General features: G+C 35.9%; 2 protein-coding genes across 7 annotated transcripts; both read right to left on the bottom strand.

Moving 5' to 3' along the window:
* Positions 1 to 8,553: 8,553 nt before the first annotated feature.
* On the bottom strand, positions 8,554 to 10,771 carry LOC110873009 (NADH dehydrogenase [ubiquinone] 1 beta subcomplex subunit 10-B). Its single transcript, XM_022121906.2, has 3 exons — positions 10,419 to 10,771; positions 10,310 to 10,340; positions 8,554 to 8,759 (listed from the first exon to the last, which is right to left on the bottom strand). Exons 1-2 carry the CDS (start codon positions 10,699 to 10,701, stop codon positions 10,315 to 10,317), a joined length of 309 nt encoding a protein of 102 aa, XP_021977598.1. The 5' UTR covers positions 10,702 to 10,771; the 3' UTR covers positions 8,554 to 8,759; positions 10,310 to 10,314.
* A 2,089-nt stretch (positions 10,772 to 12,860) lies between these two features.
* LOC110873010 (histone-lysine N-methyltransferase ASHH1) lies at positions 12,861 to 27,530 on the bottom strand. Of its 6 annotated transcripts, none has more exons than XM_035976595.1 (11): positions 27,283 to 27,530; positions 27,128 to 27,206; positions 23,776 to 23,840; positions 22,362 to 22,518; positions 19,599 to 19,685; positions 18,908 to 18,992; positions 18,612 to 18,705; positions 18,066 to 18,264; positions 15,489 to 15,523; positions 14,215 to 14,615; positions 12,861 to 13,271 (listed from the first exon to the last, which is right to left on the bottom strand). In XM_035976595.1, coding segments are annotated over exons 2-11 (1,152 nt in total). In that variant the 5' UTR covers positions 27,155 to 27,206; positions 27,283 to 27,530; the 3' UTR covers positions 12,861 to 13,269. The 6 variants fall into 6 exon arrangements, with proteins under 6 accessions (XP_035832488.1, XP_021977602.1, XP_021977601.1 ...); XM_022121910.2 differs by having other exon boundaries at positions 14,210 to 14,615; positions 23,776 to 23,834; positions 27,283 to 27,524; XM_022121909.2 differs by having other exon boundaries at positions 14,210 to 14,615; positions 27,283 to 27,523.
* Positions 27,531 to 27,647: the final 117 nt, after the last annotated feature.

Here is a 27,647-nt window from a genome sequence, read left to right as displayed (position 1 = left end):
ATTGAAAATGACTCCGTTGGTTCATTTTCGTTTCTGAAGAATTATCCGTTGGGGAAATGAATATCCGTTGTATAATCTTTCATTTCCATTTCTGATGAAGCAACCATTGAAAATGACTCCGTTAGTTCATTTTCGTTTCTGAAGAATTATCCGTTGGGGAAATGAATATCCGTTGTATAATCCTTCATTTCCAACTCTGAGGAAGCAACCGTTGAAAATGACTCCGTTAGTTCATTTTCGTTTCTGAAGAATTATCCATTGGGGAAATGAATATCCGTTGTATAATCCTTCATTTCCAACTCTGAGGAAGCAACCGTTGAAAATGACTCCGTTAGTTCATTTTCGTTTCTGAAGATTTATCCGTTGGGGGAAATGAATATCCGTGATGTAATCTTTCATTTCCAACTCTGATGAAGCAACTATTGAAAATGACTCCGTTTGTTCATTTTCGTTTCTGAAGAATTATCCGTTGGGGAAATGAATATCCGTTGTATAATCCTTCATTTCCAACTCTGAGGAAGCAACCGTTGAAAATGACTCCGTTAGTTCATTTTCGTTTCTGAAGAATTATCCATTGGGGAAATGAATATCCGTTGTATAATCCTTCATTTCCAACTCTGAGGAAGCAACCGTTGAAAATGACTCCGTTAGTTCATTTTCGTTTCTAAAGATTTATCCGTTGGGGGAAATGAATATCCGTGATGTAATCTTTCATTTCCAACTCTGATGAAGCAACCATTGAAAATGACTCCGTTTATTCATTTTTCGTTTCTGAAGATTTGTCCGTTGAGGAAATGAACATCCGTTTGCTTATTCCGTTATTTCTATTTCTGAAGAATACTCGTTAAGGAAGATGACTCCGTTTGTTCATTTTCGTTTCTAAAGAACGACCGTCAAGGAAATAACAGAATATTGCCTTGCATATCGCTGGTGGGTATTTGGCAAAGTCACTAATAGACTCCTACGAAGAAATTTCGGGACGAAATTTCCTAAAGTAGGGGAGACTGTGACACCTGTGTCACCGCGACCATCAAACAAATACCAAGCCGATGAAATATTGTATTTCATACTTGGGATCTTGTATAAATATGTGTATCTTTTGCACATATCAATTCTTGTTCAATTTCAAACTCTACAACGCTTTCTAGAGAATTATACGCAAACTGGTGCGTAAACGTACTCAGTTTAATGCGACAAATACTCCGGAACATCAACATATACTTAACATACCTTAAATAACCTTTACGTAACTTAGAAATAAGTTTTGAAGGCTTTGGTATGGCAAAAACAAGTTAATTCGCTTACAGGGACTAAACTTGACAAACTGTGAAAGTATGGCAATTTGAACTGTAACAAACATTCCGGAACATGTCCATAAGTTAAACATACCATAAATATCCTTTACATAGCTTAGAAATAGGCTTTGAGGGGTTTCGTATGCTAAAATAAACTTTTGGGTCATTCAGGGACTAAAAGTGTCAAAAAGTGCACAAGTTTGCACTTTCGCGCATAACTTACGTTCTGAATACATCCGGACATCCAAAAATTTATGTAAGAATCCTAATATTATGCCTTATGTTTGGCATGAGAAAAATCCAGTCGTCGCGTCATTTGGATCGTCTTTCGCGCTTATGCGCATTCCGTCGTAATTAAGCGAACATCGCGATCGTACGACCAAAAGAACCGACATCCGGAATATTTTTGAGCATATTTCAAGTCCCCTACACTTTAACTTCATCTTAGAGCCTTGAAATGAGGTTAACGGGGCTTAAACGTGCCAAAAATGGGCCAAATTGCATGTTTCTGAAGTGCAGGGACTAAAATTGAAAATTCTGATCTGTGACCCTCAGGCGGGGCGCGTAAGGATTGCCCAAATCCTTACGCGGGGCGCGTCAGACTCCCAGAACATATTAGATCAGCTAGTCAGCAAATTTCAGCTGGTTTAACCACAACCACACAATCAATACTTGCCCTTTCAGCTCACTAAAGGACATTTTCAGTAACCACAAGTTTTCGACAAGTGTACGATCGAGATTCGATCACGTTTTTTAAGAAACGATCCTAACGGTTCGGGAAATACTATAAATACCCCACCCCCATTCTTTCAAAAACCCACACAATCTGATCAAGAGCTCTAAGTTGGAACCTTTGTTTCATACCTGAGCCATTTTGATCTAGATTAACATTCGGGGACCCTCCGTAAGTATTCTTTCACTCTTTTATTCGCTTTTCGAGTCCGAAAGTCAACGTTTTGTTGACTTTCTGCGTTGACCAGCCTATGGTCAACACGAAATTCATGGAACTTCATAACGTGAGCGTGATCACGATGGTTATAGTCCATAGTGACTATACCTACTGATTACCACGTTATCTAGGCTTAGTGACGAGTCATAGTTTCGGCCAAAATGCGCATTCTTGTGTATTTTGTAACCAAACTACTCGTGAGCATCAAAGCCTTTTGTTTTGATGCCAAACCTGTTTTCTAAACTTAGTTAAGCATGTTCTAACATGCTTAGCTTGTCACTTTTAGTTTAGTGCATATATAGGGTCGTAAGGTAAGCGATCTAAACCATCGCTTATACTTTCGAACCCGACCCATTTGGTCGATCATTAGGATCCGACCAAACACATTAGGTGACCATAGCTATAACCTTCCGAGGTTATGCCTTGTGGTCACGATGTTAGGCGTTCCAAACGCGTTCTACGCGAACGACGCGTTAAAGTAGCATAAGCTACCTAAACGGGTCGTAATGGGTCGCAAGCACTTAGGTTAGGTTTCATTTTAGTATGTAGGCTTTGTTAGACCATATTACACGAGTCTCCATACTCGTTTGGTTTACGAACCCGCATACTATCCGATCCTTCCGATTTTGGTCTGGTATATTAATATAGCTACCTATTAGGTGCCGTTTGATATTCCGTGATCTCTAGCATTATCTGGTTATTATACAAGGAATTCAAAGCAATCTCAGGTGAGTACATAGAACCCCATCTTTTACATGTTTTCGAGGAGTTCATGTGAGTACATTGAACCCCTCTTTTACTGTTTTCCAAACTGTTTTGGGGTGAAACACATGTGCCTACTTGTTACTTTCATGCTTTCCGGTTTTCACATCATATACTTGCTATGTTCAATAGTACATATATAGTACATGATTTCATTGTGTTTATGCTATGTATGTCCATTGTGTGCATACTTAGCACATCACTTTACAATACATTTCATGCTATGTATGCCCATTGTGTGCGTACTTAGTACATTGCTTTACATTACATGCTATGTATGCCCATTGTGTGCGTACTTAGTACATTGCTTTACATTACATGCTATGTATGCCCATTGTGTGCGTACTTAGTACATTGCTTTACATAGCATTTCTGTTGCATATGCTCATCCAGCATATGAACACATTATACTACATTTCGAACCGTTGTAACCATTTGACTATGTGAACCGTCTTAACCCTTTGATTATATGAACCGTTTGTAACCATTGAACCGTGTGAACCAGTTGTATCTATTGACATGATTTACATTTGACAATAGACATTTGACTATACATAAACATTTCTACCGTTGTTAAACATTTCATCTTGATGGTTTGGTTTGAGCAAGTGATCTAAGTAACAAGGCATGTGTAATATGATACAAGCATGGTGGATACGCCGCTGGTACTTCCTATATATAAGTGTTTGTATGGTATTACATATCGTAGCGTTATTTGAATCATTTCAATTTGAGACATATGACATTTTATACAAATAACACACTTTTCACGAGACATTGTTTTACAAACGACTTATCTTATACAAACTCATTTTCCATGGTTATCCATTTAACCATACAGTGTTCTCTTATTTATACATATCATCTGATCTTATCGTTTTTCAAATGATTTACAAGACAAAGCAAATTACAAGGTTCATGACTAAACATTTTCTCAAACATAAGTCATGAATTCCGTTTTCACAAAACCAAAATATCTCACAGGTATTTTTATGCTGACGTACCTATTTTCACATGTGTTTTCAGGAGATGATGCATAGGACTTATCAAGACATACATAGGCGGACCTGTGCCTTAGTGACTTAAAACGAGACAAGAACTAATTAAATTATGTTATGTACTCTTTGGTTCTTGTATAAAACAATGTAAACTTTCATGTTTGATTAATAAAACGAAGCTTCAATTGCCATGGATTTGAAACAATTTAATTCTGTCCCAACACTCCCCGGCGTTTCCGCCGCGGTTGCATGTTATACGCGGCCGGGGTGTGACATAAATGTCTCTTGTATTAATCTGATAGAATTACAGCACCTGGAGACAATTCGGCAGCACCTCGTTACCGAATACAAGACCTTAATTCCGCTTCAAATGAAACGGACATGCTCCTTATTTATAGTGGTGTGATTTCGCTTGAAACGACCAAGTCACGTTCAAACGGAATTAACAATGTTGATTTCGCTTGAACACGCACTTGACAGTTTCAAGCGGAATTACCAACAAATCCACTAAATTCAGTTTCTAGCACCCCGAGCACTGATTGTTCTATCCTATTACATTACATGACTCGATACAAGACAAAGTCAATAGACATACTGCACCAACAGACCCTTTATTAATGTATTTAAACAGATATTTTATCAAGGCAACTTGATTTCACCATTCAACGTTTAAATGAGCCTGATACATTTTCAATATTTTTTTTTGTTGTATGGTACCACATGTCACACCCCAACCGATGGCGGAATCATCGGGGCGCGACACTGAGCGAAACAAATTATCCAGGAGAAATCCATAACAACAAAATTACCAGATAATTAACATTATGTTCCATACCATAACTTATCAAATAAAGCAGTTATTACAGACATAGTTATCTCAAAGACTAATCATAGTTCTGACAACTCAAATATCAATTGTTTTGTTTCTAGACCCCCCTAGACTTGATTCCATGACAGCAAGCAATCCTAGCATCTTAAACACCTACCACATACGTTAAAATAGAGGTCAATACACATAGTGTAAAGGTGAGCATACAAGTTTAATAGTATAATAGATAGCGAAAGCGATTTACGCATAACCAACATGTAACATGTTGAAAAGTGAAGCTAGAAAGTTATCGACAATGAAATATGCACAGACATGACTGCGAGTTGTAGAATGCGCAACACATATCACCACTGTGACATGTGAAGTAAAACCCTTAACAACCCCCGTCCACGACAGGTGCTGAGTCCAAACTATAGTACTATCGTTGCTAAGGTGTCAGGAAACAATCACTGTGTAATCATAACATACAAGCATTCATCGAGTAACACGTATAACATGTAATAACGGTCAGCGTATAAAAGTGTTTGCGTTGTGTGTCGATTGTGATTTGAAATAGGTAACGTATGTAACACCCAAAAGTGCGTAAAGCAAAAAGGGTTCGAGTACACTCACAGATTGTGTTAAATGAATAACACAGCCTTGGATTGGATTGAAGGGAGCGCTGGAAAGTTAGCTTGATTACATAATGATAGCATAAGCGATGAACGGTGCGTTAAACAGTGTCGGATGAACTAAGTGACGAAGGGTCATCCGATCGGATGACAATCCAGACGGATGACCATTCGGTAGGATGGTCATTCGTTTGGGAAGGTTGTGTTTGTGTATGATGTGACTTTGAAGTTTTCGTTGTAGCATTTTATAAAACGAGAAGTATCTCTACCTTTCAGGTCGTCCGGTCGAACGGTCATCCGGCCGGATGGTCGTTCGATCGGATGGCAATCCGTTCCAAGTGAGATATTTCAAATATTCAAGTCTCCTGATAGAATAGTCATTCGATCGGAGGGTCATCCGATCGGATGACTATTCGTTAGAAACTGTTATCTTTTGAAGTTTTGAAATTTTGTTTAAGTGTTGAAAGACCACAAGTCGTCCAATCGGATTGTCGTTCGATCGGATGGCTATCCGATCGGACAGCAATCCGTTTGGTAACCTGTTTGTTTTGAAATCTGGATAATTTACTAAGTTTAGAAAGTTTGCGGTTTGACCGAGACGTATGACAACGTGTTTAAACAACGGAAACTCCACCAAGTCCAAGTCATCCGATCGGATGGGAATCACCCCGTCCGATCAGTTAACTGTTCTTGATGGTTGTTCATGTTCAACCCGTTAAGTCGGTCATCTCTTCGGTAGGAATCCGTTCTCAGACCGACACTTTACTATAGAACGAGTAAAGGGCCTACACGAGCTCAGATTCTATCGGTTTTGAGTGCAAGAGTGTAAAAGAGTTTAAAGAATTTTAAATCGGTTTGAAAATGTTTAGTTATGACGAAATCTGTGTTTAAACATGTCGAAATCTCTGAGATCTCAGTTGTTCTTGGTGGAATGAGGTGACACTTTAAAGTTCATGAGAACCCATGATGACATCATCCTAAAACAACCCAAATCAGTAGATTTCATGGTGAAAAGTTAAGATTTGATGGTGAAAATGATGAGAAAGTGTGTGAAGATCAAAGAAGTACAAGATTTGAGCAGAAAACTTACAAGAATCGCGAGAAATCGAGAGAAAAAGGGTCAAGAGCGTGCTGGTCGAACGGGAGTTGTCACATCACATGAACAGTAATGTGACAGATGCTATTTATAGGTGAGAGGAGAGGAGAGGCGGTGTAATGGTGCGATCGGAGGGCAATCCGATCGGATGGTCATCCGGACGGATGACCATTCGATCAAATGGTCCTTCAATCAGATGGTTCGGTTGAGTTAGTTTCCGACTTTTCGTTTCGTGCATTGAGCGTTGCGATGCGTTTAAGCGAGTGTCGATTAAGCGATGCGATATGTTTAAATAATAGTTACACAAATAACATAACTAACATACAACAACATAATTAAACTTGCGTTTAGCGTTTGCAATTAGATTGCGATGTGATAGAGTTGCGATTGCGTTTGCGATTATTCACCACAAAACATATAATAAACATGCACAAGTATCACACAATAGCACACACACGTAGAACAATATCCAGAACATGCGATTCAAGTGGCGATGCGATAGAGATGAGATAGCGTTAAGTAGATTAGCGATAAACAACGATTATTGCATTTACTACACATAATACAACTAAAGTAACATAAATTAAAGTATCGGTTAACAAGTCAAATAGTACAATCAATAATTAAGCAAGGAGTGACAGATCACATTTAGCAATCTTTTCTTCCTTTGACTTGTACTTTGACTTCAAGACGCGGGTTGTTACACCATACTTCTATTATCAAGGTCAATTTTATTTTTCACAACAAAAGCACCATTGTTTCTCCTTATGTATAATGGGAGCCCGTTTGAATCTATTGTAGTACGATCTTGAAAGTTCTTGGGAAAGGCTTTTGAACACTTTCTATCAACCATACATGGAGAGCTCAACCTAGCATTACCACATGGACCGCGTATCATATATTCTTTCACAAGCATGAATAATTCTGGATCTTCATTTCTGTTTGGTATTTCTGCACATATAATTGAATCAACGTGGTCCACCGTAGGTAATTTCGATTCAATCTCCATGAATAGGCATAAATGGGCATGAGGCAAACCACGTTTTTGAAACTCGATAGTGTAAACAACTACAAAAAATAAACAAATTGTTACATTGAATGGTAATAATCATTTGAATATTATTTTAAAACAGTACCTGCTGAAGCTTTGCCAAAAAGATGATTCTTTTTTAAATCTTTGCAAATTGAATCCAACTTTATTTTGAACCATCTGGATAGGATATCAGGCCTATCCTCCGGAAAGATTGGTGTCTTTCAGAAACCGTTGAACCTCTGGCCATTTGGGATTGCATGTTATGGTTATAAAAAATCCGGATAACCAAAGCATTCACACAAAGCCATATCGTCTAACCTCCAGCCTTAGATATATCATCTTGACCTTTAGTTCTTAATTTACTAAGGCTTTCATATGTGTCGGACCTGAGATCTTTTTGTCGGATCGTTGATTGTTCAGAAGTTGTGTTCAAGGGTTTTGGGATTTTGAGGGGTGGTGTTTGGATACAGGGTGGACTTAATGTGGTGGATGAAGGGATCCGGGATGGAGGAAGGAGTTTAGGTGGTAGAGATGTTGATGTTAGTGGAGTTACAGGTGGTGGCGGCTGGTGGTATGTGGTGGAGGTAGGTGGTGGTGAGTGAGCGCGTGTGTGAAACATACAAGGACTTGGTGAATAAGAAGGTTGATGGGTCCTACCTTTAATTTTAATATATCTACTTTAGTGTTTTAATTTAATACTAAGGGCATGTTGGTCATTTTACATGGAGTTAACGAAGAAAACTAATGGACATCCACTCTAGGAATTATCCGAGTAACAAAAAGTAAGCCACAAGAAGCATCGGTGTAATTTCCAAAAGTTGGGGACTATAGGTGTTATTTTACAAAACCACAGGGACTATCCGGGTATCTAATATCAAAGTTAATGTTTTTAAATAAGTGTAACATAATATCAAATTTAATAGATGATAACCTATATAGCTTAGCACGACAAGATATTAAGGCAGCCTCTTTGATAATAATGAGTTTAAAAGTTCGTTTTCAATAAAATCATTTGGTTCTTGATAAGAATGACATTTCATAATGAGAATTGCATCAAATATCAATCAAAGAGAGTAAAGTTTAGTTTTTATTATGAGATAACACATCAAAATACATGATTGGTGTCCAATTAAACTGCCAAACAAACTGGTATAGGAAGAGCTCCAGCCTCTCCCCAATGCATTACCTGCCAACATCAGGGAAGTAAATTCAATTAGTTTTAGCTCTAGTACACATTGTCAACATTTTCTACCAGACAACAAGATCGGATTTCCACTTGTTAACATGTCAAACGGGATAGACCCCCAATTTAATAGGGTAACAAAATTTAAATAACAAAACAAACAAGAGAAGTTTTGTATTGGTCCATAACTTGTCTCTTTCATGTTTGTAAAATAGTTTATAGAATTACAGTGACCAATTTATGTGTAAAGTAATGCCTAAACATTGTATTATGAGATGAAGGCAGGAACTTTGAAACATAATCGAACGTATTAATGCCTAAAAGAAAAAAGAGTAATTTACGTTCAAAGCAAAAAATAATAGCTCGATACCTTAATCAATATAACAATATATATAACCCATTCAGTACACTTGCCTTCATATTAACTAACAATATTAAACTAACATAGATGGTAGACTTACCCTTGTCTTCATATTGATTTTCAATTTAGTGATCTTTGAGTTCATTTACTTTAGTTTAAGGGTTCCAAATAAAACTCAATCAAAGAAACTTCAAAATGGGTCAATACGGGTCAATTTTTAAAAAATGTTGAGCATCAACATATCAATCAATCAACCTAGAGGTAGCAAGTGGGGAAGGGGAGTTGGGTTGGGCCAATGCAGGACATTTAAAAATAAAAAAACAGATCTGGGTTCAGGTTATTATTAACCTAACTATTTAAGAAACGACAGAAATGCAAGAAATATATACAAACGCTGTATAACAAAAACCTCCTTAATCTACAGAAAGACATTACACTTCCAGCCAAGGGAATGACAAGAGTAAAAGATTAAAAAGAAATGCATCTGGTGAACGTTCTCATCTCCATCGTCATCTCTGTACTTTCTGGATTGTAATTTTTTATTTTCTGTTTCATTCTTGGTTGAGGTTTAGGTTTTCTGATATCCAAATCAATCTCTATAGTTTAGGTCGTTGAGGGTTTAAAACTGTTTTTATGTAACAGTGTGATTTCAAAATCCATATTTCTTCCTATTGACTAATAATTTTCTTTGAATAAATTACTTTTTGAGTCCTTGTGTTTTAGTGGTTTTAACCATTTGAGTCCAAAATTAAAATGTTTAACGCCCTGAGTCCCTAGACGCTTTTTTATAACCATTTGAGTCCAAATTTTAACCTTTTGAGTCCAATTTTTTGACAAAATTGGACTCAAACCGTTATAAAATGAACAAAATTGGACTCAAAACGTTATAAATAAATGGCTAAGGACTCGGGGCGTTAAACTTTTTGATTTTGGACTCAAGTGGTTAAAACCACTAAAACACATGGACTAAAAAAATAATTTACTCTTTTTCTTTACATTGTGGTGTGGTATAGATAGCCGAAACCCTAAAAAAGCCACTAGAAGCTGTAAGATTAACACAAACAACGAAACCCTAACAGCTAAATTGAGGTAATATATAAATATAACTAAAATTAAATTAGAAAACCCTAACAAACAACAACCAGAGAGTAATCCAATGAAATAAAATGAAGAATAATATATAGAAAAATACCGTTATCAGTCCAAGCTCTGAACCTTTGGACCTGAAAAAGAAACAAGAAATTTGAGTAAAAAAGAAAGATAATGATAAAACAAAAGTGTAATGTAATGAAGAGACGGACCGTGTTGATCAGGATGGCGGCCGTCTTTACCCCAGCCGATACCACGAGTTGAGTCCATGTACTGCTGGACCAGATGACGGCACTTCTGCAGGTGATTGACGCCTTCGATGCGGTAGCACCACCGGAGCTTGTCGCGGATTATCTTAGATGTCTCGATGTCGATCCATTTCTCCCGCACGATGTGCTCACGCATCTCGAGCATCGCCACCGGATCCTTGTATGGATTGGCCGGATCGAAATCCGGCGGTTGTTCATCGAACACCACTTCGCTCTTTCTCCCCATTTTTCACAAACCTAATATCTTGCACCCTCTCACTTCTAGTTTTGGTTGGGGATTTGGTAAAATATAACAAGTAGTGCTTTATTGGTTTCTATATTTTTATTTTTATTTTTGTGATTTTTTTTAAATGTTTGTTTTTTCGTATCTAGATCCAAAAGGTTTGAATTTTTACTATTTTTGTACGGTTTGTTAACTCCGTTCATTTTTCTCTATGAAGTCAGAGGTATTTTTGTCGTTTTTGTTAACTTAAAAGTCAATTCGGTGTTTTGATTACTTGTAAATTATGCTAAATGCTTGTTCATAAAGTGAAAAAGACCGAATTGTCTTTTAAGTTAACAAAAAGCGGGAAGTACCCCTGACTTAAAGAGAAAATGGATAGATACCATCCTCGACTTTTGTGCTTAAAGGACAATTCGGTCTTTTGAATACTTGTATATTATGCTAAATGCTCCACCTAAAAAGGTCATACATACCCAGTCTTCAATTGCACCCAATGACAATTTTGAAAAGACATGATTAGAGGAGAACAGAGTTGCAGACTAGAGTTGTGCAAAATGCATGTCATTGAAGCTGCTTGGAAATTTTTAAATAAATTCTAGCTACCATGAAGCTGCTTGGGAATTTTTAGACAAACTCCGGATACCGTCCTGACTTTTGTGCTTGAGGACAATCAATCAATCAATCATACCCAGTAAAATCCCACAAATAGCAAAGCTATTGGTAGGGTCTGGGGAGGGTGGGATGTAGGCACACCTTACCTCTACCCCTAGGGATAGAGAGGCTGCTTCCAGTGAGACCCTCGGCTCCAAAACACCCAGAAAAGAAATAAATAGAACATGAGGTGTATGTGTGTGTGTATGAAGCTACCAATATAACATGAGTGGTGAAAGAGTTCATGGTAAACAAGACAAATATAACACAAACAGCCTATACAAATAGATACATATCTACGACCATACACTATACCTAGAAACACAATTGTACCCTCTCCTAGAAATCCTTAACCTTAATCCTATGTCTCCACGAGCTCCTATCATGATATTTTATAGGTTCTTAATTTCCTATTCGTACCTAACAAAATATCATGGTATGCTTTGTCTTCGCCTATAAAAACCTACTTTTTTAAGGTCAAGTCATTAGAAAGATAGTGTGCTTGAGGACAAGACTTAATCCTATGTCTCCACGAGCTCCTAGAAATCCTTAACCTTAATCCTATGTCTCCACAATTGTGCTTGAGAACAAGACTTCACTAAAAAGATATTGTTATGGTAGCCAAGTCATTAGAAAAATGTGAGATTGTTAGCGTCAATATTCAAAGTATAAGGTTGTAATAGAAACTACTATAAAAAAACCGTAGTTGCTTGTTGTAACCAAATAGTAAGTCGAGTACTTAGGTAGCGTTCGTTTCATGGAATGGAATTAGGAAGTTTTTCTTTGTAAAATTGATCTTGATTGGGGGAGGGAGGAATTTGAAATCCCATGAATTTCTTTAATCAATGAAATTTGTGACTATTTCAACATTCCATTCCATTCCTTCATTAGAGTGAAGGATTTCTAAGGAATGTTGAAATAGTCACAAATTTCATTGATTAAAGAAATTTATGGGATTTCAAATTCCTCCCCCCCCCCCCCCCTCAACCAAGATCAATTTTACAAAGAAAAACTTCCTAATTCCATTCCATTCCATTCCATGAAACGAACGCTACCTTAGGGAACGAGGCAATGACACTTAGGCTGAGAGTGTAGAGTAGCACCCAACCTCTACATTAGTCAATAACACCCCCAAGGCCAACAAAGGGTCACCAAGGGGCTCCTTGAGTCCTTGCGAGTGTGTTTGCAGGCGCGAGAGTCACGGTGAACCCTATTTTTCAGGCATACAGCCAATGAATACATTCTATTTGGAGGGGAGTCACTCCACACTCCAGCCTTACGAAATGATCTGATCAATTCTTTGTCTACAAAACCCTACTTTTTTTAAGCGAACCGGTTAAATTAATTAATTTTTTTTCTATTCAACAATTCTTAATTTCCTATTCGTACCTAACAAAATATCATGGTATGCTTTGTCTTCGCCTATAAAAACCTACTTTTTTAAGCGAACAGGTTAGATTTAGACAAATAAAAAAAATATAAACAAAAATCATATGCCACATAACAGCCACTTTACCTTATTTAACAACTCATTAAAATATAACCTGATTTAACGAATCAACCATTTTTTTTTTAATTTGATTGCTAGTTTTAACAGTTGTCATCTCAGTCTCCATGGTCAAATTCCAGAACCAAAACTGTAAGTTAAAGATGATATTTGACCACCATTGACTTTTTACGAAGTCAACAGCATTCTAAGGGTCAGGATTTGGTGCATTTGTATGGGGAGGGCAAACCACATTTTTGACAACTGAAAAATAGAGATCAAAATCTGCTTTTAGTTTAGAACAAGAAGCCTCTATCCACTTTTCTGCTACATTTGTTGGAAGCGAATCCAGGCTGTCCCTTTCACGTTGTTCAATTGCGGGGCGTATTTCATCATACACGGCATCAAGTTTTGCGGTAGCTAAATTTCTTTCCTCCTACACCATGGAAAAGGATTAACAAAATAAATTAGTTTTATCACATCTTGTTTAGAATCAGAACAGGTATTTTGACCCGTTTACATATGAATGGGTTGTGATGCATTTCAAACAGGTTCAAAACCATCATTTTAGGAGTAGAACAGCATAAATGGGTTGAAGTTGGCACCAAGTTTATTTCTAGTATGTACCTCCGAAGTTCTTTTATTTGAAGATTCAGATTAAAGTTGTAAAAATCATAATCATAATAACTATAAATACCTTCCTTTCTTTTAATGAATGTGCAAAAAGTGTTTGCAGCCTGTTTTGACCCAAATAAAAAGGCCCGTTTCAACTAGAACCCATTTCACCTGTTACCCGACCCGACACGCCTTGGGCTGAGTTTTATTTTAAACAGATCACATAAAAAATCAGCTAAACCAGTAATAAATCAAATGTACCAAACAGGTTAAAAACGGCACAAAGTCCATCTGTAACGTGATATTCCAAAATCATTTTATCAGACTTATATCACTATTATTTCACCAACTTGACTCTGAAGTCTGAACTGGTTTAAAATAGACTTCATTTTTAGTTGGCTCAAAACAAGCTAAGTTGACCTGCAACTCTGCAAGCGCATTTTTGTCACATTTCCTTAAATTTGTATATAATTAAAAAAAATAAATCCGATTACATAAACAATTAATAAAGTTAAAGATCCAACTTTCGAATAAAGCAATTTCAGAGATTGAAAACACTCGAGTACGGTTCAAGCCTGTTCAGCTCATTTCTTTATATATATTTTGTTTTTGTTTTTTTTTACCCATTTGACCTCTATTAACAAAATACAAACTAGAAATTAGACCAATTTCCACATAAAATGGGTTGAATCTGCACCTCTACCTATGAAAACTTATTTACTAGAACAAAAGAACGTAGAGAAGCATCCTCATGCGTACCTCACATTTAATTAGTTCATCTTGTACTTTCTTTGAGGCAAAGAGTTGAGCAACACGTTTTCCATTGACTTGCTTCCTACCAGAGAGTTTTTGCTTCCTATTTTGAACACGTTTAGCTGCCCGTTTTGCAGAACCCGTACCCAGCCCATTGCTAAAAGCATCATTAGCCTTCGCTCCAGAAACTATTATAGCATTCTGACCACTTTCTTTCACTTCACTTTTGATATTACCACTAACTGACCCTGAAAAACTTTTGAACTTGTATCCAAAACCATTGTTGTTTAACCCAAAAGACTCGGTTTTGACAGTTAACAAGGTTTCCGGAAGGGTAGAGTCGGTAACCTTGACCTTATCTAATGGTTCATCCTCAGCAGAATCATAAAGGGGGAATTCATCAACCGTATATCTGAAAGAAAAAAAAAACATCAGCAGAATCATAAAGGGGGAATTCATCAACTGTATATCTGAAAGAAAAAAAACATCAGCAATTTAATGGTTTATTTACTATGTTTCTTTCACTTCAGTTTTGTAGAATGATGTATTGAAAACTATATTACTAAGACAAAAATGGCAATTTCTTTTCAATAAAAAAAATTAAGACGTAAATATTTGGGTACACTTGAGACAGCTTTTGTTCGACCCATTTCACCTGTTTCACATTTAGCTACTTTTTAATATTTTACTAAAAATTTGACCATTTACCAGATAAATTTAACACCAGTTAACCGTTTTCATATAAACAAGTTAAAATTGCCACCTTCATCATTTAATGTACAAAATTTTCGGAAAAAAAAAAGCAGAAAGAGATGTTTTGTCATGTAACAAAGATAATAGAGAATACTGTATGACCAAATATATAGTTTTCCAGACTTTCTGCAAGCTCAAATCAACATAGTAAATAAACCATTAAAGTGATGAGATAATTTGAGGTGTATCAACGTCTCACTGCTTCTGTATAAGCTAATATATTGTCAGACCAAAAAAAAAATTATAAAATGCTATGAAAACTTTGGTAAACCGTTTATAATAAAGATGATATGTAAGAAGTATTTGTCATTTTTCTATGTTGAAAGAAGATGATCATACTAGTAAATGCTAGCTAGATTGCTAAATCCACAATACTATGTGCAAAATATAGTTTCTGTTTGGCATGAAGTTGTAAAAAATCATGATTATACATCAGAATGCACCCAAGCACACACATCTACAAGTATCGCTATATGTATGCATATATGTACATAGACACACAATGTACAAACATGTATGCATAATATACTACCTGTCATCACCATCTTCCCACACATGGTTATGCTCCTGTAAAAAAAAAACAATGGATTAGCCGATTAGGTGATGCTCATACAAGGAACAACCGAACAAGACCTATTTTTTTCTACGAAGAGCAAGACAATGATAGATATAAGAAAATCAAATGCAAAAGCTTTAACAAGAAACAACAGAACAAGCCAAGATACAAAGGGAAGCAATATGACGATATGTTAAGAGCATATAACTTCAGATTGACAAACATATAAGCAAATCCACAGAATAATCAACAACTGCGCAAGAAAAAAGAAGATAAAAAAAAGATATATTGACACAATCAACAAAAAAAACATATGAGATAAGTTGGAGCTAAGTTCATGTGATAAGCTTGTTAAATAACAGTTAACAGTCATATATCTTAAAAACAAAGTTGATGTTAAATTGTTGTAAGATGGCTGTGTTGCGTAACAGTCCAAAAATAGGCCGGTTGGGTTGACCCGCAAACAATTTTTCCCCTTCCAACGAAAAAAAAAAAAACTTACTGTGTTAGCTATGATTACAAAATATATAATCATAACTCGATAATCTCTATTTTCCCTTCCAACAAAAAGAAAAAAAAACTTAATGTGTTAACTATGATTACAAAATATATAATCATAACTCGATAATCTCTATATATTTTAAGAACGATTTATGAGACTGTATGCGTTAAAAATAGACTTCGGGTGACTTTCAACTAGACCTGGCAAACGGGTCGGGTCGGGTCGGGTTGGGTCATGGGTCAAAACGGGTTCGGGTCAGAACGGGTTCGGGTCAAAACGGGTCAATTAAAAAAAGGGTTGTTTTGGTTCGGGTCGGAACGGGTTCGGGTCGGAACGGGTTCGGGTCAGAACGGGTTCGGGTTGAAACGGGTCCGGGTCGAAACGGGTTTCGGGTCGGGTCGGGTCAGTTTTGTTAAAAAAAATGTTTTTTTTTTTTTTTAAAAGGAGAGATTGTACATCAAGGGCAAATTTTGTCGGGTTGAAACGGGTCCGGGTCGGTTCGGGTTGATTAAAGAGCTTAGTTGGTGTAAGTGTTGGTGATTTAAAATTTTAAATTGAAGTGTGGGGGATGGTTACTAAAATTGAGATGGAAATGTTTGACATGCATGCCTACAAAGGAATATATGTATTGGGGTCGATTCATTAACGTAATATTACTATGCAGATTTAGGCATTTGACGAAGAGGATTGCAAATATAAAAATTCAGATACATTATGTTAATAGATATAGTGTATCTTAATGGATTTACAAATTACAATCAAACACATCCTGTATAAGTTATAGTTAACAAAGTTGAATGTTCTCTTTACAGGGTTTCAGAAAGATCGATCCCGAAAGATGGGAATTCGTGAACGAAGAATTTATAAAAGAAAAAAAAACACCTTCTGAAGAACATTCATCGTAGAAAACCGATTCATCGCGAAACGGTACGGGTCGAAACGGTACTGGTCGAAACGGTTCGCGTCGAAACGGTACTGGTCGAAACGGTACGGGTCGAAACGGTACTGGTCGAAACGGTACGGGTCGAAACGGTTCGCGTCGAAACGGTACTGGTCGAAACGGTACGGGTCGAAACGGTTGCGTCGAAACGGTATTGGTCGAAACGATTCGCGTCGAAACGGTACTGGTCGAAACGGTACGGGTCGAAACGGTTCGCGTCGAAACGGTACGCGTCGAAACGATTCGCGTCGAAACGGTACTGGTCGAAACGATTCGCGTCGAAACGGTACTGGTCGAAACGGTACGGGTCGAAACGGTTCGCGTCGAAACGGTACGCGTCGAAACGATTCGCGTCGAAACGGATCGCGTCGAAACGGTTCGCGTCGAAACGGATCGCGTCGAAACGGTTAGCGTCGAAACGGTTCGCGTCGAAACGGTTCGCGTCGAAACGGTTCGCGTCGAAACGGTTCGCGTCGAAACGGTTCGCGTCGAAACGGTTCGCGTCAAAACGGTTCGCGTCGAAACGGTTCGATTCGAAATGCTACGGGTCGAAACGGTACGAAACTCGTCCCGACCCTAAACCCGTTTCGTGTCATAACCCGTCTCGTGTGGATACTTGTGCCGGCTCGAAACCCATTCCGATCCGAAACATGCCCCGATTCTTTAAGACACTAACCCACATTGACCCATTTCTTTAATGTTGTCGACCCGCTTTGACCCGAAAATAACAAGATGGAATTTCAAGTGACCCATTGTGACCCATTTAGTTAAAATATCTTACCCAAACCAACCCATATAATTTTAAAAGCAACCCAAATTGACCCATTTGGAAGGCTTTGGGTCAAGATTGCCCCCTCTACTTTCAACCCACTCGACCCATTAGCATGTTCCCATTTTAGTTATAGTTTGTGGTTTGAGATAGTCACACAGCCCTATTCGACCCATTCATTAGTAAATGGGTCGAAACTATTACCTCTAGTGGTATCTGTTTTTTGCCAAATATCATGTGCGGGGTTCCTAGAGCTCCCCTTATCAATATATAACATAGAATATAAATATAACTATGCAATGCATTGAAAAACTAGTATGTCGAGAAGAACTAGAAGTTTACCTGAAAACCTTGAGACTTTGCACCAAGAAAAATAGAACAGTTAGGGGCCCCACAGAGACAACGCACATTAACACCACCATACCATTCAAAATTATAGTCATAAGCCAGTTCAGTTCCAACAGCAATGTCTTGGGTTGCAAAAATACCAACCCTTGTTTCCCCCAAAACCGTCCACTTCCTTGTCTCACAATTTGGTTGGCTGCAACCAACAAGTCAAAGCAGATAATTTATATATTCGTCGAAACAGAGTCAGGTACTCAGGTCAGGTTGGCCCCAACCACTTTCTACCCAAATTGTATTACTTTTTTTAAATGATTAGTGTGTTCAATATGGTTACAAAAAAAAAATCAATACTAATCTCACTTTTTGGATAAATGTAGGAGGTTTTATGCATACACTTTGGGCTCAATTTGTAACATTAGTTAGTTTGACCTGTGCTAATAAAAACACAACCCGAATTGATCCATTTGTAAGTAAATGAGTGAAATTGACACACCTCTAATCAAAACTCAAAAGCTTCTTATAAGTTGAAGCAATATAACTTACCAAGAGTGGTTGATGAATCTACCAAGACTTCCTTTCCTGGTGGCATCAATATAGTAATTGGCGTTAAGAGAGATTATATATGCATCCCTTAAACCTGCATCCAAATCAAAAGCTAGTAAGCAATAGCTAACTTGTTGATTGCTTCTTACTAGACAAGGCAAATCAAGCAGTGTGAGCATCATCAATTAACACGCATAATTTTGTATGGTTTGAAACACTTTACAAATTATTACACAGAACTTATTATTTTAATAACAATCTAACTTTTGGGGCCAAAAGTAAACAGATCATTATACCTTGAGTTTCATAAGTTTGAGCTCTGAGCTTTGCTTCGTCTGAAGAAATTACTTCTCCACAATATTCAATTATAAACATTCCAGCCTAACCATATGAAGTTGAAAAAAAAAAACGCCAAGTAAAAAGTTTATATATGATCAGTACACATAATTCATGATAAATATTAATCTATAACCAATACAGATTTCTGGAAGTAGCCTTACTGAAAGCTATGGAACTCAAATCATCTTATATACGGAACATGTACAGAAAGCTATGGAAAATTTCTTGTTATATCAACACTAATCAGAAAAATATCATCATGAGTAGAGGTGGCGAAATGGGTTGGTCAGGCAGTTAGATAACAGGTAAAACGGATTAGGACCTTAAACACGTGTGTTTGCATTTTTTTTTATTTTTAGCGTGTTATATACGATTATAAAACTTATTATTCCAATAATAATCTTATCTACTGAATAAAACGATTTACAGGGTTGTATGCATTAAGAATGCACTTGGGAGAACTTCAGACACGTTTCCTTTTAGCCAAGTGTTTTAAGTTTACTCATTAGAGAAAATTTATACCTGGATTGACCCATTCATAAGTAAATAAGTCAAACTGGCCACCTTTAATCATGACTATTAAGTGTGAAGTATCTGATAACGTAAATCCTATAATGTTAACAACCAGCATAGACATAAACCTGTTACCTTAATATTTTCATCAGCTAAAAGACCCCACCCACGGCCCTCGGTCTTGAATAACTTTGTCTTTGCATATTCAGATTTTTGAAATCTCTGAAAAGGTAAAAAGCTACACATTAAAACTAAATCACACCATATGATCCCTTCGTGGCACATGATATAAACTTCCGAAAATTCATATACACCAATTTTAACTATGTTACATACAAAATAAGAAACAGTGAGACAAGTATATTACATATATTGCCACTTGAAACCCAAATAGTTGTTGGTTGATAGGTGAAAAAAAATACAATTGATGTATTTATTATTTAAACAAAAAAACCATTCATATACACATATTACATGAGTGTGACATGCTTGGATTTACACAGATACCATCCTCTAGACCAGTCAGATCATTAAGTTACGTTTCCCAACAAACTCAGGTGCTCCTACTTTGGCTTTCCTACTTGATATAATCTCAAAACATAAAAGAAGACCCCAATTTAACTGATAGTTATAACACTAGAAAGTACAACCTCGTCTAATATAAAATTGACAACATAGGTCAACATGGAAAAGAACAATCCACCCCCAAAACGAGAATTTTTCATAGCAAAAACTTCAATTGCTTGAAACTACACCTGGCAAAACGAGCGGGTCGGGTCGGGTGGTGGGTCAAAATGGGTTCGGGTCAGAACGGGTCAATTAAAAAAGAATGTTTTGGTTCGGGTCGAAACGGGTTCAGGTTGGAACGGGTTCGGGCCAGAACAGGTTCGGGTTGAAACGGGCCCGGGTCAGAACGGGTTTCAAGTCGGGTAAAAATGTTATTTTAAAAGAGATTGTACAGTGAGGGGCAATCTGTCGGGTTGAAACAGGTCTGGGTCGAATACGGATCGATTCTTTGTGACACCAATAAATCCAGGCTTACTGCTTAGTGACACTGAATTGGCTGAGGCTTTCTTTTCTAGTCTTCTTCAGGTTATGGTTGGTATCAAAACTTAAGTCACTTGTTGGAGTATCTAAGTGCAAACAAAGAACAACGTAACGTTTTACTTGAAACATTCTTATTAATATACTCATCATGTAATAAGTTTTTAGAAACACTTTTTGACCCATACTAAAGTAACATGCTTCAACCAATCAACCCTAACTAGTTAAATACAACAGCTTCAGCTTGTACTGGGACATGTACATGATATGCATTGCAGTTTTAACACCTACTGTACAAGTGTTTAATGTTTGATAATATACAAGCCCCCACAAATCTCAAATCTCTTTTGCTTCAGCTTGTGTTTAGTACACCTATTTTCATATTTACAGAATTGCCCCTGTTTTGGAATCACAAGAAGAAATAAGGCCAAAGTAGCATAACCAATCAGTTAGCTCTAAATAATTGTGATATAGCTATTTAACTCCTTTGACATTCAAAGATACCTAATGTTTTTTTGTTGCAAGACTGATATGTATTTTAGCACTAACTAGTAGGCACAATTCGACAATCAGCAGAACATGTGATGAATGTCCAACAAATTATCAGAATTAAACTAACCAAAATGAGTATACTTGTGTAGATTTGCAATATTTTGGTCCATATTAGAGATCAATACATCAATTTCCCTTTACCCTTACAACAAACACTTATAATGATCATATAGATTCAAACTTTTCAACATTAACATAATAGAAATACAATCGAACTCAACTTCATCACATGAACGGTTGACTTTTGTTTACAAAGTCAAAACTACTCTTTACATACTCTATCTAAAATTTTTTTATTGGAATCGTGAAACACTAACTAGTAACCTATCAAATCTTCAACTTTGTTTCCCCCTCACTCTCTTCTAATAAACACACACACAGTTCATCGATTGACTGTTCGATTCAATCACCTGATTCTAATAAGAATTCAGCCACAACAACCCCAACGAAGAAATTTTTTTTTTTTTAATGAAAACTCACCAGATTCTCTATCGACAATGAAGTTGAAGATGATTTTACGATGAAGTTTCACAGATAGAATTATGCCCTAATAATTAACGACTGAAGATGATTCGTAGATTCTCTATCAAGATTGAAGAAAAACCCTCTCTGAGAAGAAAACCCTAGAAGCTAGAACAATACAACACTTCTAACCTGCTTCTTTTTTCTTCTAACCCCAGCAACCCGTTCCACCCATTTCTTTTTAATTCTAAACCCTAATTGACCCGTGGAACATATTTCCCTTGCTTTAAAGTGACCCGTTAAAAATCACATGGAAGCCCAAACTGACCCATAGTAATTAAAAAATGACCCATGTGTATAATATGGGTCAGAATCCCCCCCCCCCCCTGAAACCTTTCAAACTACAACATAATGACAAGATCATCTAAATAAAGTTGTAAGGTACTTGTCAACAAAGACAGGGTAAACTTGCAGTCACTTAAAACAAATTTCAGTAATAAACAAATGAACAAAACTTGATCAATCTTAAAATATATAAACAAAATAGTAACAGAGGGAGAAGAGGGGTTAGAGAGAGAGAAAAACATGAAGAATTGTTTCTCTGTTTCCCCAAAATGCAGCAGAAAAGCAGAGGAAAATGAACTAATGAAGTCCTATGTTGTCAATTTTCTTAAAATATATAAACAAGTTCACCTAGTCTTTGTTGACAAGTAGGTTTGTTACAATTAAATTCCATTCTAAAACAAAACTAATGAACATAAGTAGATTTTGAAACATCAGAACATAGATTCTTAAGGAAAGAAAACATAATTACAATAAATTAGTGCACCTATAATTTACCTGGTTCTTGCAATAGCTGCCACATGGGCAATATCCAGGTGTACATTCTGTGTTCGTTAACACATTCAAACACCTCTCTCCACATGCGAGCTCAGTTTTGCAAGGATCCAATTTGCATTCACAAACAGCAATATCCTCTTCTTTTTTCTTTGCCTGCCTAGAAACACATACAGAATTTTAAATCAAAAAAAAAAACTTCAATTCTGGTCCAAACACAAATGGGACATACATTTTCCCACAAAATCACAGCTAATTTGTTGAAAAAGTAGCTGAACATGCATCTAAATCTACAACCTAAAGCTCTGAACAGCACAGCTTTTGACCAGAAAGTACGAATTTTATAATAGCAGAGCAATTACATATTGGAGGTAAAAAATGGACACATGCAGAGCTGGGTAACATGTCAAAATGAGTTAAGATCAAATTGTTACTTTTAGTATGGGCCATGGTGACATGAACACTTTTTGTCCAAAACTATTTAAATTTTCTATAACAACTTTGTCAAATATGCAATACAACTACATAATAATTGATATTTTCAAATTCAATGATTTAGGAGGTTATATGCAAAAATACACAATGGGTGACTTTTGACATGTTAACCAATATGACCTGCTTTCTTTCCCAAGCTAAATCTTTTAATTTTACTAGTTTGACCTATTAAGTATAAAGCATAACTCAAAATGACACATGTAGTTCACCAAAAGGATAGATATGCTAAGACATCAAGACTGTTTCCCAAACAGCATAAATTACTTAATATCCATGAATGTAATATAGACGCCAATAGTTACCAACTTGACAAGTTCCAAGCCTCAAGTACAAAATAAAATGTCAAACCGTCAAAAAAATAAATATATATACATATATATATATATATATAGAGAGAGAGAGAGAGAGAGAGAAAGTGTATTGTACAATATCCCTTAACGTACGATGCGTACGCGATCAGAATATAACATGCGAATTTTGTACAATTGTCTTCCGAGTTTGTGAAGTCCGAATTTATGAACATGCGGGTTTGAGACAAGTCTTTTCCGAGTTTGATGAAGTTCTGAGTTTGTGAACATGCGGGTTTCATAGATATAACATGCGGGTTTTCGTCTTTTGAGGTTTATAACATGTGGATTTCTAATCGCGTACGCATCGTACGTTAAGGCCAATTGTATGTTAACTGACCCCTATATATATAAACAATAAAAGTAAGCTATGTATGAATATTCAAACAATAGATGGCTACCACGACCCTTATTTTTCTAAAACAAAATCATCAAAAAATGAGCTTATGTATTGTGTTGTATTTGTATTAAAAGAAAATATATGATGAAAATAACCCTCATAGATATAGGATTTCAATATATCAATGGACAAACTAATTTATCATGAAGCATAACATGATCAAGAAATGACATACTTTCGTCCTGAACGCTCATTTCGAGTGATGTGTATGAATGGAGCCACTCCTTCCGGTAACTGAACCTTAGAACACAATGTTCATTGTGTTAGTTGAAAAGAACATAATACATATAGCAATATCAAAATTCATAATGGATTGAGGTGAAACTTATCACAAAATTGTGTGCAATTCTAACACCTATAAGTGTGAATCATAATAACATCAAAGGCACTAAGTGATGCACGCAAATCTCTTCAAACAATCAAGAAAAAGGAACACTACAAATGTCCTAGATGTACAGCAGATTCAAAAATGGTTAGATGAGGTCAACAACTCAATTTACTTTTATTTAAAAAACACACCACATAAGTACATAACATAAATATTAGTATTCACATTTCAATAGTATATAGTAATACATTAAAAAATGCAATTCCAGTTGCAAACCAGGTTAACTTACTTCAGCGTTAAGGTCAAAAGTCAAAAAATTGCATGGAAATTGGAATTAGTGTAATGTATTATTGTTCTCATTGTAAACTCACAAGGCTTTTTGACTAAAAATCCTGGCAAAATTAACCTTTTGTTAATTGAAGAAGTGGTATCTTGCTAATGTGCAAGTTTCAGATGTCATAAATAAGAATAATGGGACAAACTATGTGTCAAGTTTATTGATATTTACCTCGAAGAACACAATTAAAATAGAATAAACACGTATCACCAAGAAAAGAAGCACCAAATTCTTTACTTTTAATATGAATTTCTTAAACAAAATCCTCCACCACTAATCAAAAACCAGATCTACCTTCTCTCAGATAAGGAATGTAGAAGGTAGGTAAAAATAAGTAAACACAGTAATAAAGAAACTTCAATAAATTTTAAATCATTATCCACTTATCGACAACATATGTTGTAACTGAAAATGATTTTTTTTTCGTGCGATACTTGTTTCAATTTAACTTTGCACATGGGTGATCTAGATCCAAATCCCTATCAAAGAAATATATCTAAATAACACCCTACTCCAAGTGAAAAATCTGTGAAAATCAAATAAGTAGGGGTATTAATGTGGAAAACACTAGTGAACTGGATCGAACAAACCTTTATAGGACGAGCAAAGTTGCGATATGCTCGTTTTCCCAAATAAGCTCGTTGTTTATAAGTTTTTTCTCCCTTCTCCATCGATCAGCTCGAAGACAATTAGGGTTTTGTGTCAATCAGTGTAAAATGTCAAAACATATTTGGTCCGACAACAAGATATCCCAACCTACTCTTTCTTTTTTTATGGGAGATTTGCAATTATAAAACCTAAAGAATATCACTATTTGGGCCTATGAACTTTGAACCAAGTTGGATATAGGCCTATAATCCTTGAATTTTTTTGTGAAACCGGCCCACAAACATCCCCAAAATGTGCTCGTTTCCCGACTAAAAGGCGCAAAATGCACGATTACCTCCTGGTGCATTTAAATTGGTAAGATCTTTTTAGTTTATAAATGGTTAAAGAATCAAAACACATATTCCATTCCTTTCATATCTTAAGCTTCATCTTAAAGAGTATAAGAACCTACCAAAGACCAAAGAAGCAAGATTAAGAGAAACCATCTCCATCTTCCACCCATATATGTCCTATTTTCTTATCCCTCTAGAAATTCATTGCATTTCCAAAACTCCCTTGTGGTGTTGAATTTTGTTATCAAAAGTGTTCCAAGTTAAGAAATAACGAAACAGGTTTTAGGTGGACAAAACCTCAGGTGAGAAGAATTGAGTTCATCCCATAGTTGTTAATGGCGAATAGCGACAAATAGCGATAAGGTACCTATATGCTACATAGCGAATAGCGATAAATAGCGGGCGGCTATTTTATAAATAGCAATACACTAGAAAAAAAAAATTTAATTTTATATGTATATTATATCAAAATACCCTGGTATATATGCTATTTTACATGTATATTTAACAAAAGTCTAAAATCCAGCTATTTTATAGCTATATTTAATTGATATTTATAATTAAAAATTAAAAAAATAAATAAAGTGTCGCTATTCTCGCTATCCATCGCTACAACCCTAATAGCTATATTTAATTGATATTTATAATTAAAAATTAAAAAAATAAATAAAGTGTCGCTATTCTCGCTATCCATCGCTACAACCCTAATAGCTATATTTAATTGATATTTATAATTAAAAATTAAAAAAATAAATAAAGTGTCGCTATTCTCGCTATCCATCGCTACAACCCTAATAGCTATATTTAATTGATATTTATAATTAAAAATTAAAAAAATAAATAAAGTGTCGCTATTCTCGCTATCCATCGCTACAACCCTAATAGCTATATTTAATTGATATTTATAATTAAAAATTAAAAAAATAAATAAAGTGTCGCTATTCTCGCTATCCATCGCTACAACCCTAATAGCTATATTTAATTGATATTTATAATTAAAAATTAAAAAAATAAATAAAGTGTCGCTATTCTCGCTATCCATCGCTACAACCCTAATAGCTATATTTAATTGATATTTATAATTAAAAATTAAAAAAATAAATAAAGTGTCGCTATTCTCGCTATCCATCGCTACAACCCTAATAGCTATATTTAATTGATATTTATAATTAAAAATTAAAAAAATAAATAAAGTGTCGCTATTCTCGCTATCCATCGCTACAACCCTAATAGCTATATTTAATTGATATTTATAATTAAAAATTAAAAAAATAAATAAAGTGTCGCTATTCTCGCTATCCATCGCTACAACCCTAATAGCTATATTTAATTGATATTTATAATTAAAAATTAAAAAAATAAATAAAGTGTCGCTATTCTCGCTATCCATCGCTACAACCCTAATAGCTATATTTAATTGATATTTATAATTAAAAATTAAAAAAATAAATAAAGTGTCGCTATTCTCGCTATCCATCGCTACAACCCTAATAGCGACACTGGACCTATACGCTACGCAGCGCGCTATAGCGATCGCTACGATCGCTATTGACAATTGTGGTTCATCCACATAAATTTGACAGCATAGGGTTATCTAGTCCATATGTTCTACAGTAAAGTTGTACAGGTCCTAGTTCTTAGTAGTTAGTACTAAGCACACAATGCAATCAGATAATTCTCTTTTAACAATAAGAGAAAACATATTCAATTGAAGGCTTCATCTTGATTTGTATGGTAACAAAAACATAACAGCTAAATAAATCCATTACCTAAACCTAAAATTACTGGTTCTGATGACACATATTAGGTAGTAGGGTAAATTAAAACATAATAAACATGATCTTGGTTGTTGTTTCAAATCAAATGCACTAACAGAAAGCTAAGTCCTTGAAATAAATCACAGTGAGTTGTGAAAACTTACATGGATTCTGTTAAACTCAGGCTCCATTACATAGAAAAAAGACGCAACTCAGCAGATACTAGACCTAGGGTTGCAACTTCTGAAACAACAAGAGGAGACTAATATATTATTGTAAATTCGAGAGCAAATGATTTGAGAGAAAGTGGAAGGATTACCTCATGATTCGTGTAGTGATAAGGGTTTTGGAATTGGGTGTATATGACCGTAGGAATTTGGTGAAAGCTTTGGCGCTGCGATTCAAGTTGTAAATGTAATGGAGGAGGCCCCTAGAGTTTGGGCTTGATAAGGTTCTCGCTAACGCCCCTGGATTTTGGTTATTTTGGTGTTTCTTACAAAACTTGGTGCCACGGGTTAGTATCGGGACTTAAGCGACGATGCAAGGAGAACCTCTACGGTCAGATTGTCTCTGATGGTGTAGCGGCAGTGGCGGATCCAACCTTGTTTTGTAGGTTTACATAAACTCACTCGGTTTGGAAAAAACTAGCGAGAACTTTATATGATTTGGAAAAAAAATAGTGAG

The sequence above is a fragment of the Helianthus annuus genome, chromosome 8, assembly GCF_002127325.2.
Source record: "Helianthus annuus cultivar XRQ/B chromosome 8, HanXRQr2.0-SUNRISE, whole genome shotgun sequence".
Lineage (NCBI taxonomy): Eukaryota > Viridiplantae > Streptophyta > Magnoliopsida > Asterales > Asteraceae > Helianthus > Helianthus annuus.
The sequence above is the reverse complement of the archived record's forward strand: the minus strand, read 5'-3'. Positions and strand labels throughout refer to the sequence as shown.

Bases quoted from the DNA above. Each gene is read 5' to 3' on its own strand.
- LOC110873009 (XM_022121906.2), bottom strand. From the start codon at position 10,701: ATGGGGAGAAAGAGCGAAGTGGTGTTCGATGAACAACCGCCGGATTTC. The intron at 10,341-10,418 runs GTCCGTCTCTTC...TTTCTTTTTCAG, and splicing joins CCGCCATCCTGATCAACACG to GTCCAAAGGTTCAGAGCTTG.
- LOC110873010 (XM_022121907.2), bottom strand. From the start codon at position 24,936: ATGGAGAAGGGAGAAAAAACTTATAAACAACGAGCTTATTTGGGAAAA. The intron at 15,524-18,065 runs GTAAACTTCTAG...TTTTTTTTACAG, and splicing joins CAAAGTCTCAAGGTTTTCAG to GAGCATAACCATGTGTGGGA. The intron at 14,616-15,488 runs GTAGTATATTAT...TTTTTCTTTCAG, and splicing joins TGGGAAGATGGTGATGACAG to ATATACGGTTGATGAATTCC.